The sequence below is a fragment of the Triticum urartu genome, chromosome 7A (assembly GCF_056163025.1).
Source record: "Triticum urartu cultivar PI428250 chromosome 7A, HENAU_Tu73, whole genome shotgun sequence".
Classification (NCBI taxonomy): Eukaryota; Viridiplantae; Streptophyta; class Magnoliopsida; order Poales; family Poaceae; genus Triticum; species Triticum urartu.
The window spans coordinates 586,195,249-586,208,548 of NC_141879.1; the positions used below are offsets into that span (position 1 = coordinate 586,195,249).

The 13,300-nt window shown below is 49.6% G+C and overlaps 4 protein-coding genes across 4 annotated transcripts; 1 reads left to right on the top strand and 3 right to left on the bottom strand.

Moving 5' to 3' along the window:
• Positions 1–2,402: 2,402 nt before the first annotated feature.
• LOC147960557 (F-box protein At3g07870-like) lies at positions 2,403–3,560 on the bottom strand. Its single transcript, XM_087533409.1, has one exon. It carries the CDS (start codon positions 3,558–3,560, stop codon positions 2,403–2,405), a length of 1,158 nt encoding a protein of 385 aa, XP_087389535.1.
• A 1,543-nt stretch (positions 3,561–5,103) lies between these two features.
• Positions 5,104–7,482, bottom strand: LOC125519091 (uncharacterized). Its single transcript, XM_087534798.1, has one exon. The coding sequence runs from the start codon at positions 7,369–7,371 to the stop codon at positions 6,697–6,699; it is 675 nt and encodes a 224-aa protein (XP_087390924.1). The 5' UTR covers positions 7,372–7,482; the 3' UTR covers positions 5,104–6,696.
• Positions 5,344–6,285, bottom strand: LOC147960558 (uncharacterized). The gene has a single exon (XM_087533410.1). The coding sequence runs from the start codon at positions 6,283–6,285 to the stop codon at positions 5,344–5,346; it is 942 nt and encodes a 313-aa protein (XP_087389536.1).
• A 2,546-nt stretch (positions 7,483–10,028) lies between the features above and the next one.
• On the top strand, positions 10,029–12,897 carry LOC125521987 (uncharacterized). The gene is made up of 4 exons (XM_048687052.2): positions 10,029–10,430; positions 10,921–11,017; positions 11,413–12,301; positions 12,379–12,897. The coding sequence occupies exons 2-4, from the start codon at positions 11,015–11,017 to the stop codon at positions 12,432–12,434; spliced, it is 948 nt and encodes a 315-aa protein (XP_048543009.1). The 5' UTR covers positions 10,029–10,430; positions 10,921–11,014; the 3' UTR covers positions 12,435–12,897.
• The last annotated feature ends 403 nt before the right edge of the window (positions 12,898–13,300 follow it).

The window sequence follows — 13,300 nt, forward strand, 5'->3', positions numbered from 1 at the left end:
GGTGTCTCCTAGATTGGCTAGGTGTCACTTGGGAGCCTCCGACAAGATTGTGGAGTTGAACCAAGGAGTTTGTAAAGGCAAGGAGATCGCCTACTTCGTGAAGATCTACCGCTAGTGAGGCAAGTCCTTCGTGGGCGATGGCCATGGTGGGATAGACAAGGTTGCTTCTTCGTGGACCCTTCGTGGGTAGAGCCCTCCGTGGACTCGCGCAACCGTTACCCTTCGTGGGTTGAAGTCTCCATCAACGTGGATGTAGAATAGCACCACCTATCCGAACCACGGGAAAAACATCCGTGTCTCCAATTGCGTTTGAATTCTCCAAACCCTTCCCTTTACATTCTTGCAAGTTGCATGCTTTACTTTCCGCTACCTATATACTCTTTGCATGCTTGCTTGATATGTATTGTGAATGTTGAAATTGTGCCTAAACTCCACTTAAACCGAAAAAGCTTAAAAAAACTGCAACTTTAGCATTAAGTGTCTAATCACCCCCCCCCCTCTAGACACATCTACTTCAAGGTCCTACAGCTTGTGGATTGGAGTGAGCAATATATGCCCTCAGGCAATAAAGAGATTCTCATCAAGGTCGTTGCCCAGACCATTCCTACTTATGTGATGAGCGTGTTCAAGCTTCCTGCATCGATTTGCGATGAACTTACACATATGATTCGCCAATACTGGTGGGGCATTGAGAAGGGAAAAAGGAAGATGGCATGGATGAGCTGGGATAAGTTGAGGCTCCCTAAATCCATGGGGGGTATGGGCTTTCGCGACATGAGATCGTACAATCAAGCTCTGTTAGCCAAACAAGCGTGGAGGCTTCTGGATTCCCCCGAGAGTTTGTGCTCAAGATTATTAAAGGCTAAGTATTACCCACATGGCCAGTTATTGGACACTGTCTTCCCAAACAGTGGTTCGGAGGTGTGGAAGGGAATGTTATACGGTCTTGAGCTGGTTAAGAAAGGGGCAATTTGGCGTGTGGGAAATGGTGCTTCGGTATGTACCTGGAGGGATCCTTGGATCCCGAGACCTAACTCGTTCCGGCCAATTACTCCTAAAGGGAACTGCAGACTAAATCGAGTGTCGAAATTCTTGGATGATAACGGTGCTTGGAGAGTAGACAGCCTGAATGAGTTTTTCTGGCCTATGGATGTGGTGCATATTCTGAAAATCAGAACTTCTCCCCGGTAGCGTGGTGATTTTCTGTCCCGGTTCCCGGAAAAAAGCGGGCTGTTTTCGGTAAAGAGTGCTTACAGGATTGCAACTCAGGAACACAACATTGTCTTTGTCAACAGTTCATCCAGTACTAATCCGGACGGGGAGCGCTCTTTGTGGAACCTCGTCTGGAAATCTGATGTATCACAAAAAATGAAGATTACCACTTGGAGGATTGTTACAGGTACACTAGCTACACAAAAGTGCAAACAGTTTAGGCACTTATCAACGAGATCGACATGCGCTCTTTGTGGTGTTGAGGAAGAGAGCACGTACCATGCGCTGGTAGCATGTACGCATGCAAGAATCCTCTAGGTGAACATGCGTCGTCGATGGCCATTACCAGCTGATGATATGCTTCTTGATTCTGGAAAGGAATGGCTACTGTCCTTGTTGAGCAAGTGCACTGCAGATGTCAGGGATATGCTAATTATGTTGGTGTCGAGGATTTGGCAGATGCGCAATGAGTTGATGCATGGAAAAGATAGTACGCCAGCTCTCTCCAATGTTGAGTACTTGGACAGTTACTATAAATCGATCAAACTGGCTGGAAGGTACTCAACTGAAGAGATTATAAAAGGCAAGATGCCTATCCTAGAGGCTACACCCAACACGAGTGTCGACCGGCCCCCCACAACTCCATGGCCGGCGCCTGCAGCTGGGATGGTGGCGCTTTCGGTGGATGGATCCTTCCAACAAGATGACGGTTCTGCGGCAGCTGGTATGGTTCTAAGGAACCCTGATGGTACAATCCTTTTCGCAGCTTATCGTTTTATATTCCACTGCAACGATTCGCTGGAGGCGGAACTACATGCGTTGACGCAAGGCATGGCTTTAGCTATACAACACTCGGACCTCCCAGTGGTGGTGCAGTCGGACTCCTTGAAGGCTTTGTCCAGTCTTTCCAATAATGCTCTGTGTAGATCAGCTTATGACCACCTTGTGTTGGAGATCAAGGATTTGTTAGGTACTAGGGAGTTTTTTCCTCTGAAGATTAACCCCTCTCAGAATAGAGTTGCCATCGACTGGCTCATTATAACCGCACAGAGCGAACGACTGCTGTGTGCTTGGGCTCAGTATCACCGTGTATTGAGGATTTGTGGCCTCAAGACTATAACTCTATCATCATACAATAAAACTCCCTTCACCCTCGAAAGAAAAAATAGACATTAATTAATTAATTATAACTAACTAATTCGCAGTGGCTCCATCGTCTTGACGTAGGCAAACGTCCGGTAGTAGTCTCCGACGTAGCCCCCCATGTTCACGACAAGTCTCCCCTCATCCTCGTGCCCGACGCGCACGACGCCGTCGTCTTCGTCACGACGCAGTCTCCTGCCCGAGGACGCTGCATCTTTCCGCCGGTGCGCGTAAAACGACGCCCCGTCGCGCACCGTGAGGACGCACTCGCCGGCGTACGCAAAGTGCGGCAGCGGGACACGCTGCTCGAGGATGTACCGGCGACTCCATCCCTGCCCTTCTTCCTCCAGGACCCACGCTTGGGCCGAGGCGTGCCCACGGGTGACAAAGCCCAGCCTCCCGCGCACCTCCGTCAGGTGGTAGCTGCTGTGCCCGGGCGGCATCGCGGGCGGCCGCGGGGTGGCGGAGACGACCACGTGCTCGTCTTCGAGGTCGAATGACGCGACCTTGGCGACGCCGCTCGCCGTGACCCAGATCCAGTATGTCTTGCCGTCGACGCTGGCGATGCCGGCCGCGAGGTTGCACTTTGCGCCGCCCGGACCAACCGGCACCTCCCGCCACGTCGCCTCCCCCAGCGTGAGCACATGGACGGCGTCGAACTCGCAGACCCGTTCGTAGCTGCACGGGACGTGCACCACCTTGTGCTTCCCCGTCGTCGGGTGGTACGCGAAGCAGTACGCCTCGTGCCATGTCTCCGTCTTGCTCCACTTCTCCGTGGTCTGGGTCTGGCTCCCGACGAGCGGCCCGGCGCACGGCAGCGGCGGGACGGGCAGCTTCGCGCCGGTGGCCGGGTTGACGACCGTGAGGGCGCCGCCGGCGCGCTCCTCGTCGTCGCACAAGCAGAGCAGGCCGTTGCACGTGCCAACCAGCTGCACCGCTTCGCTGTTGCGGCCTTTGGCGGCGCTCCTCCACAGCTGCCTGCAGCTCCTCGACGCGGCGGCCGCCGAGGACGGGTCGTCGACGACGTAGGCGACGGCGTTGCCCGTGTGCCAGAGGAGGGGCTTGGCGCGGCTCTGCATCTCAGTGGTGCGCTTGTCGACGACGTAGCGCCAGACCCGGCAGACGAGGCGCGCCCTGCGGCGGCTGCTCGGCGGGAGCCGCTGCAGGATGTCCACCAGCACGTCCGTGGAGAAGTAGCGTTCCATGGCCGTGGTCTCCGTGGATTTCCAACTCGATCTTTTCCCTTCCCCCATTGAAAGCCTTCCGCGTCCATGCTCGACCGTGTCGTTTAAAACGGACAGAGGGTTACCGTCGGAGCCCGGCTTAGTTACCGAGGGTTGTGGACTTGTTTTTATCATTCCTGACTTACCGAGGGTTGTGAACTTGCGCTCGTTTTTGGTTGGAACTTACATGGCTGTCAAGCTCAGTGTGAAAGGTTCGGATGGAATTTGAGAACGCAATGCCGAGCAGTTGCACGGGCTGCAGATTTTTTTGTGATTTTTCACCATGGATTAAGGACCGGTATATCCGAGGAACGTCTCGTAAACACTTCCTCTATAAAAAAAATATAAGAGCGTTTGAATCATTAAAGAGGGAGTAGTTTCTTTACGAAGCGAGGAGGAAGAGTGCATTTTCTACCATGCACAGTATATACCGTGTATTGATCAGCCTCTTAATTATTTCAGGGTCATAAAAAAATCACAATGTACTAACCTGATGTACGTCTTACTTTTCTCCATCTTTCTGTCACATGGTCAGTTTGTATGTGTCAGCCTTTTTAAATAGTGTTCTTTTGTTTGGATGCCTCTCCCTTTTGCAACTCTATCCCAAAAATATATTTTCTCTTTCTATTTAAAGATTTGGATGCTTGATATCTTCTGAAATAAAAGTTTGTGTTATATTCTATTTGGACAAATGTGCCTATACTGATGATATATTTTAAACAAAATTTATACAAAACTGATCTATAAAAAACTCGATGAAACTTGGTACATACAGTTGTATTTTACTGTTTTGTAAGGTCGCTCCATGTTTCATATTTGAATTTTAAAATTTGTGAAAATATATTCAAGAGCGATCTTATTTCAATGTTCTCTTCACGAGGAACATAAATTTGCAAATGTATCATAAATCAAACTTACAGTTCAAAAGATAAAATAAATTCAAATTTTAGAATCATATGAAAAAACCCTGAGTGAGTGCAGTACTGCTCGTTTCTACTTTGTGAGTGAGAGAAGAGATATTGCAGGTAATAACTACGGGAAAAGTTGTCAGGAGAAATAGTGATTGATTGATATGACATAAATTAATAGAACAAGGGATCATAAATTGAGGTTAACTAAGCAACACAAAGACTAGATGCATGCACGGATCCGAATGTCAAAGACAACGGGTGACTGATACATGCATGGTATATACCATGCATGGTAGAATGTCTTTTCTCAGCGAGGAGGTGTTGAAGTTACTCAACTCTAACGGCTCCCTTCAACAAAAAAAAACTCTTTCCCGTAAAACTGATTTTCTGGTCTTCCTTTTCGGAATTCAGAAATCAATTCAATTACAAGGATGGTTTTGGTACGGATTCACATAGCACCATATAATCAAACTCCACGACGGCATACTGTTCGGAATTTTCAGAGATCCATTCGATTCATGCACTCCAAAGGAGGATTCATCAGTAGATGGGATAAATCTACCCAAGAATGATTACCAACTCAAGCAGCATGTTCCAGAACAAACTTTAGGGCACGATTTGATTTTGAATTCTGAAGATGATCAAAGACAACGAACTGGCTCTGTTCACCACAATTCTAAAAATCAAACACACCTCTATCGAACCTCAGGCTAGCGTACTCCTTAATTTGCCTTGCCTGGCGAGGCCGTGCATTTGGTAGCACGTTAAAATCTAGCTTTGCCAGGCGTGACAGTTGGTTAGGGCGAGAAATTTAAATGCTTGCAAACAGAGGCGAGCAAAATTTGATGATCGGTCTAGTCGAACACAGCCAGCTTCTGGTACTCGTCGCCGGCGATGGCCTCCATCATGATGGCCTCGGGGTTCACCACGCCGTCCCTCTTCAGGAAGATCTTGAGGAAGTTCTTCGAGAAGCCGCTCACCATGGCCACCCCGGGCTGCGTCGACGTCACCGGCGTCGATTTGGAGTCGCGCAGGTTCCAGAAGATGATTTGCGGCACCACGTCCCCGTACCCGGCGTCCCTAAACTTCTGGCAGATCACCTTATAGTCTGTGTTCCACGACCGCTGCTTTTCCTCCTCCTCGTCCTCCTCATCGTCGTCCTCAGAGTAGTCATCGTCGTCGTCATCCTCGTGCCCCGACGCCTCGTCGAACTCCATGTCGCTGTACACAAACACAGTCCTGATCATCTTCTCTGGCGCCAGCCGGGTTTCCACCGCCGTGCGGAGGATCTGGTCGAACACTGCTTGGAAGTTGGTGTTCATGTCCCACTCCATACGCTGCACGAACCTCATCTTCTCACGGAGGGTCTTGCCGTTGATGAGCTGGAGCTCAGGCCTCTCGCTGAAGGTGATCACCTTGCCCGCCCACGGCTCCTCGCTGAGCTCCGACGTGAGCACGCCGAGCGCAATGCACACCTCCATGGGAGTGCCGGTCATGCTGCCGGACACGTCGCAGACTGAGATGCAATTGCACAACGAGCCCTTGGAGCGGAGGTCGTCCACCATGCGGCGCCACTGCAGCTCGGACACGTCGTCGTCCTCGCCACGGTAGGCGGCCGCCGCGATCTCGTGGGGCAGCAGCGCCCCCGCCGAGATCTTGGCCTTGCCGGCCTCCACGTCCTCCAGGTACTTGTCGAAGCGCTCCTCGTCGTGCTTCTTGAAGAGGACCTTGTAGCGCCGCATGGCCACCGAGGCAACACGGGTGTAGGGCAGCTCCGACCACCGCTGTGCGCTCATGTACACTTCAGGGAGCTCCAGGACCTTGCGCAGAGGGACGAGCACCTCGCGGCGGAGGCGGTGGAGGGTTTGGTACGTGTAGTGCTCGTCGGAGAGCTCGGCGTACTCGGGGTCCGAGTCCCGCGGGAAGAGGCGGCGTGCGATGGCCTCGCAGAGCAGCGTTGTGCGGTCAAACGACGAGCCCGGCGTGGGGCACCACTTGGCGGCGAGCCCGATCTTCCTCTTCTTGCCGTCGAGGGCCAGCTGCTCGAGGTCCGTCGCAAGGAGGGCGGCGAAGAAGTCAGCGACAGCGTCGAACAGGAAGCGGTAGGCACGGTCGCCGTAGTACGTCTCCAGCGACTTCACGGCGAGCTTGGCCACCTTCCGGACCTTCTTCGACGGCCGCCGCTTAGTTGCCGCCGTCTTCTTCTTCTAGTCCACCTTCGGCTTCTGCTCGGCCGGCTCCTGGACCGGGACAGGGGCGGCCTCCACCTCCATGGGTTTGCCCTTGCCGGACCCGGCGAGGGCGGCGGAGTGATAGGCCCCGGACATGGGCTTTGGCGGCACAGGGGCCAGCACGCGGGCTTGCTTGCGGTCGGCCAGCCTAGGCTTGCCGTGGTCCTTCTCCTTCCCGTCCGCCTTCTCGGCGGCGGCGCTCTCCCTGGCGAGCCTGCGCACGTCGGGGCCGTGGATGAGGCGGAAGAGCAGCTCGGGCAAGTCCTTGAGGTAGCCGAACTCGGCGAGCGCGGCGACGTTGCAGGCGAGCGTGCGGGGGTGGTTCTGGTGCAGCCAGAGCGCGGCGGCGTAGAAGCCCTCCTTGTCCGACTTGCCGGTGCCGCGGACGCCGCGCCGGTTGCAGGCGAGCTTGAGCGCCGTGAGCGCGTCGTGCGCCCAGGCGGCGGCGAGCAGGCCGCGCACGCGCTCGGGCGGCGTGTCGGGCACCACCTGGAAGAAGAAGTCCAGGCAGGGGCTGCCCGAGTTGGCGTACGAGGCGGAGCCGTTCTCCGTGAGCGCTCTCCGCGGCTCCAGCTCCGCCTTGATCTCCGCGGCCGACGGCGCGTCGGCGGCCGCGTCGAGGACGCCGACGGAGGGGTGCGAGTGCGGCATGGCGGGGCCGGGCGACGGGCGCGCGCCGCGGATGATGGGAGGGCCGAGGAGGGAGCGCGGCGGCGCGGCGGGCTCCGTCTCCGTTGCCCTGATAGCTAGGGTTTTGATCGGTCGTCGCGATCTGATGCAATTGATATTTTTCCTCTTTTCGTTGAACTTATTACTCCCTCCATTTTAAAATATAATGCGCCCGCGCTTTTTGAGATCTAACTTTGACCATAAATTTAACCAACAAGACCGACTGCGGCGGCAGAAAAAATTATATAATTGAAAACTTTTTTCAAATACGAATTCACTGATATAACTTTTACTCCCGTCGCAATCGGTCTTGCTAGTTAAATTTACGGTCAAAGTTGAAACACGAGGATAGAGAAAGCACTACATTGTGGAATGGAGAGAGTATATGCGATAGATGATGGGGATTTCGATCAATGGGAGGAGCTTGATCTGGGCCGTCGATTGAACCGACATGGCAGGTGGACGGCGCAGATCCGACAAAGGGGAGTATTAATGTAGTTAATGGAAAAAAGTTATATTGCTCACGGAAGACGATAATCTTTTTGAAGGTTTATATTATAATCGTGTTCTAATCACTTCGGCTGAAGTTCAGCCGATTTTGTGGAGTTTGAGTCAATTTTTTGTTGGTAAATTAATGTTTCCCGGTCTACCCGCTCATGATGGGCGTCGCGTTCGCATCCAAAAGCCACGTCCTTCCACATGGACCCGATGAAATCGCCCCCTTCTTCTTATCCTTTTCTCCACCATTGTCATGCGTGCCGCCATGGTGAGCGTCGTCATAGAGGCTGGGAGGCCAGCAACGCACAAAAAGTTGCAATGGGGACTACAACTCGTGATGTGTCGTCGTCACCGATGCTTGAACGAAGCAGTCACGGCCGTGCGTGCTACAATGGCGATCGTCACCCGTGCTGAAACCTGGTGCCGAAAAGCTACAAACAGGCCGGTGACAAGCTATGGCGGGCGAAGGCGATGTCCTGATGGTGCAACTGGTTGTCGAAAAGCTGCAATGTTAGGAATATGACACACAAGAAAAGGAAGATCAAATCAATAGAAATGACACAATGATAATCAATAGAAATGACACAATGATTTTAACGTGGAAAACCCCTCTAATAAGAGGGTTAGGATCCTCTGCAATACTGTACGATGTTGTACAGTCACTGCCATGTGGGACCTGGCCCCACATGTCACCCACACTACAGCATCATACGGTACTGCAAAGGATCTCAACCGCTAATAAGAAGAGGAATCACGAGCGTGAGCCAACGAAACTTAACTATATCGGAAAAAGAGGTTACAAACACCGTGGATTTACAACGATGATCTTATCCTGTGTGGCGGCTTACAAATAATATATATTGCAGTGGTGACCTAGGGCGATACTATGCCCAAGCCTCTCGACGACGAGCCTCCACTCCGCTACATCAAAAGTTAGCCTCAGTATGAATTTGGATCACAACTTAACATGCAACCTGCTATCGAAAAACTACGCCGGACACCAGCAGAAGCTGCGACGACGGCTACCGCAGGATGCAATGGTGCTGGAACCGAGCAACAGGTATGTTGGAACCAAAGATTTTTTTTGTTGGAACCGTGAATGGCAATTGTTGCAACCCGCGGATAAGGGAGGCGAGCTTCCATTGTGACCATGACGTCGTTTTTGCTACAACCGACTGAAGCCGGAGTTGGAACCAGAAGTTGGTTTTGCTACAACCGGAGCGGTTTTCTATGGCGCCGACGAGGGGTAGAGTTTAGATTATTACTACTGGCGCCCTTATTTTTTTGATGGAATCGGCACCCTGTTTTGTTGGGACCGACGCCCTGGCTTGCTACAACGTTTGCGCCTGGGAGTTGCAAAACGTGGCAAGTTGGAATTGTCATCTCGGTGGTTGCTGGGACTAGTGTCGTGACATACTAGAACCAAGGGAGGGGGCATGCAAGAAGCGAGGCAACCCCCACGTTGCAATCGTCGACGAACACTCATGATAGAGACGGGTGCGATGGACCAGTTTTGCGAGGGTGGCGACGACGTGGCGAGCGCGACAAGTAGTAGTGAGCCGGCGGTGCTTCAAAAGTTGATCGGCATGTCCATGGTCCGGTCAGCTGAGCTCACTGCCGGGCTCTTCCTGATGAAAGGGGAGGGGATGAGTGTTGTATGAGGAAGGAGAGGGGCGAGGAATACAACAGTGTGTGTAGGGCCAATCGGACGGGCGCGCGACGTCCAGGTAAAATTTGACCGGTGCCTTGCGTCGCCCTTTTTTGTGCATGATGCAATTGCATTTCCTTTTACAACTACATTTATTTGTCATTTTTGAAAGGGTTCTTTTGTTTGTTTCTATTTTTTTGGTTTAGTAATAATTGTACTTTTAAATCGTCGAGTCGTCTACACAATCCTAAGAAATCCATCCTCCTCTCGTAACCCTCTCGATCCTATCCCGTCCTGTGTTTTGATTTTCGGCCGCAAAATGTGTATTTCGGCCGAATTTCGGCCCTCTCGGCTTGAGGCAAAAAGTATATTTAGACCGAAATTGCTCAAATTTAGCAAATTTTGATTAAATTACAGTCAAATTTTGGTTAAATTTCAGCCGAAATTTTTAAAAATGGCCGAAATTCGGCCATCTCGGTCTAGGGCGAAAAAAAGCTCAAACCGAAAATCGAAACACAGATCCCGTCTACCGGCCCGTTCCCCTTTGCGGCGGCGCATCGCCATCGATCCAGGCCGCCGCACGCCTCATCCCGCCTTCCTCCGTAGCTAGCGGCGGCGCACTTCGGCAGGTCCCTCCCATCTCGCCTCACCCCGGCCGCATTCCTCGCGCTGCTCGACTCCAGCCTCATCTCGCCTCATCCCGTCATCCGTAAGGTCACAGCGGCGCGGCAGCGTGGAGCCGTGGAGGGCAAAGGCCAAAGGGTGATCACGACAGGGCGGCTCGACTCCCGACCAGCACCCGGGTCTACTAGAAGAAGCAAGCAAGGGGCGGCGACCACAGCACCAAGCAGTACCTCGTCATCAACGGATCCTTCTCTTCAGTATCAATCCGAAGGTACAGACCGACACTATGCTATGTATGTGCATGCGTGATTGTGTGATTTTGCATGTGTATGCAGTGGGTACTTCTGTTTCCAGCCAAAGACATTGAGCTTGTATGTATTATCCTTCTAGAATCTAGACTATGGCATACATTACTTCCTAGAGCCTAAACTATGACAATGGCATGCCTTGCCCCAATACTCATATGTGAAGCAATTATAAAAGATCATGTATTGCTAAATTATGTTTCCAGCAAACAGTTCTTGCCAAAAAGAATTTATATCTAATGTTGTACTCGCTCCGTTCCATAATATAAGAGTGTTTTTGATAGTCAAAAACGCTCTTATATTATGGGATGGAGGGAGTATCTAGGAAGGATTATAGGTTACAGATTGTTTGGTATCTGCAGAAGTTGCATGCTACTCAAGATTTCTATAGATTTATTGTTGTATTATGACATTCCTAAACAGACGCTGTCAATTTTGAACCTTGTTTTATTGCAGGTTTGTTTCGAAAATAAGATTAAGTGAGCTTTAACTGAAAAAACAAAAGGTGGATATCCCCGTCAAACGTGGAAAGAAGAAGCAAAGGCGAACAATGGTATGACGGACTGTAAATTTCACTAGCACAACTATTTTATTGTATTCTGAATTTCATCGTTGAAGCCTATATATGTATCATTGATATCCTTTCTAACCTTGGAGATGGACCTTTATACGGTTACCAAAGTGTACACTTACTCATATTATCTGGGTTCATGCATAATTAGGTGTGCATGTTGAAATTCTCCAGAATTTATCCTTTTATTTACCCTTCTGCTATTGATTTGCGGAGTCGGTTCGAAATGTCCATGTTCATATTACTTGGATTCGTGCATAATTAGGCATTCATGTTTATATTTTCCAGAATTAGTCCTTATACTTGCCCCTTAGCTATTGATTTGTAGAGTCGGTTCTTGTACTTTTTCATTATAATCATTAACTTAAAATCTGCAGGTGTTACCGAAGACTTCATTGCTTGATTTGACTGTTACCAAAAGAGGTGCTCTGGCTTGCACATTGTATGAATCCTATATCCTGGGAAAAGAAGTTGTCCAAACTGTCACTGTAGCAGGTTCTACAGCTAATCATTCTGAACTCCACATGCAATCAGCGCTTGCCAAAGGAGTTATCAACTCAGTCTTGTTGTTTTACTCATCAACGCACTTTGCTGGGTGGAGTTTCTGTGGGAAGCTCAAACCATCAGATTTCTTTGTCACGCCTTTGGGTTACTTCAAAGTCTTGGCCTCAAAGCTTCAAAAGTTGAAACCCAAGAATGAAAGGAGGGTTCGGAAAGATTACCGTGTAGTCTTCCGAATGCTGAAGTCTCTTTTCTGCAGAGCATTGCATCTGCCAAAGGAAGTTCGACACCTGTTGAAGCTTTTGAGAGAATTCAGAGAGAAAGATTGTTTAATTGTGAACAATCATCCGTCTGGTATGAGTGAGCAGGAGAAATTATCCCTTCTTGTGAGATGTTGCCGGAAATTAGAGCACCTGGAAAAGGAATATCCTGAAAAGTACATGCAAGTAATAACCGGGCTGCCATTCTGTGACACGAAACCCCATTGGAAGATAAGAGTCAGTAAAAATCTATACTTGGATAATGTGCTAGCTGAAACAATTGACACCTACCCGGATGATGGGACAGGTGTTGTCGAGTTTGTATGGAATTCATTGGAGTACTTGGGCACAGAGCAATCTGCCAATTTGACGACTGGCCAGACAAGAAAAAGGAAGAACTTTGAGGATGAGCAAGTGGAGCGCATGCTGGGGAAAGCCCTGCCTGGGTTACTTTGTGAACTTATGAGGCTGCTCAATGATGCGGGAGCACTTGAGAAAATCCTTGGTAATTTTTATTTTATTTTGTTAACCGAACCTTCTGAATGTTTGTTAGCAAGTAGTTAACCACTGTATAATTTACAGGGGCGTCGCGTCCTAGGTTTGGAGGTTGCTGCAGAACAGATCACTGGACCTCTTGAAGATACTGTCTCTCGGACACACCGGTCCTCTTCTGTGCAAAAATATTTTTCCAAAATTCTTAGTATGACAAAAAAAAATCCTCCAAAGTTCTTGCAAGCATATTTGGATGTTCTTTACCATAATAAAAAAGCTTGAAAACCCATTGCGATTTTCATGCCTCGCAAAGATAACAAGCAGAAGGGTTGCAAAAAAAGGTTCATGTCTGTAGAAACTGAGACCAAAAAGGTTCATGTTTTACAGGGGCGTCGAAGGCTTTGTGTGTGTGTGTGTGTGTGTGTGTGTGTGTGTGTGTGTGTGTGATTAACAAAGCAGATGCGCCAATAACATTGCTCATAAAATTTCAATGATTAGGATTCAACACTGCTCCAGGGAGGCCAATGGCTTGGCACACTTCTTAGCTACTCCCTCCGTTCCTAAATATAAGTCTTTTAGGCATTTTAGTATGAACTACATATGGATATATATATATATATATATATATATATATATATATATATATATATAGTTAGTTAGTTAGTTAGTTAGTTAGTTAGTTTAGAGTGTGTTGACGTGTAGTCCATATTGAAATCTTTGGAAAGACTTATATTTGGGAACGGAGGGAGTAGAACATGTGTATGATTCGAACCTGATGTACTGTGGGATGATAACCTGAGTTTCTTCTGCCGCATGTAATCAGTGATGTAATACCTCTCTGAAACTTAAATAAAGTGCCAAGAGGCATTCCTTTCAAGAAAAAAAAAACATTGTGTTTTTCTAGGTATCATTCCCCCCTTTCCATCTGCAGACTTTCGGTCCCTGTTTTGCGTCTCGGCGTAACATATTTGACCGCTTCCTGCCTTCCTGGGTTAAACAAACAAAGTGGATC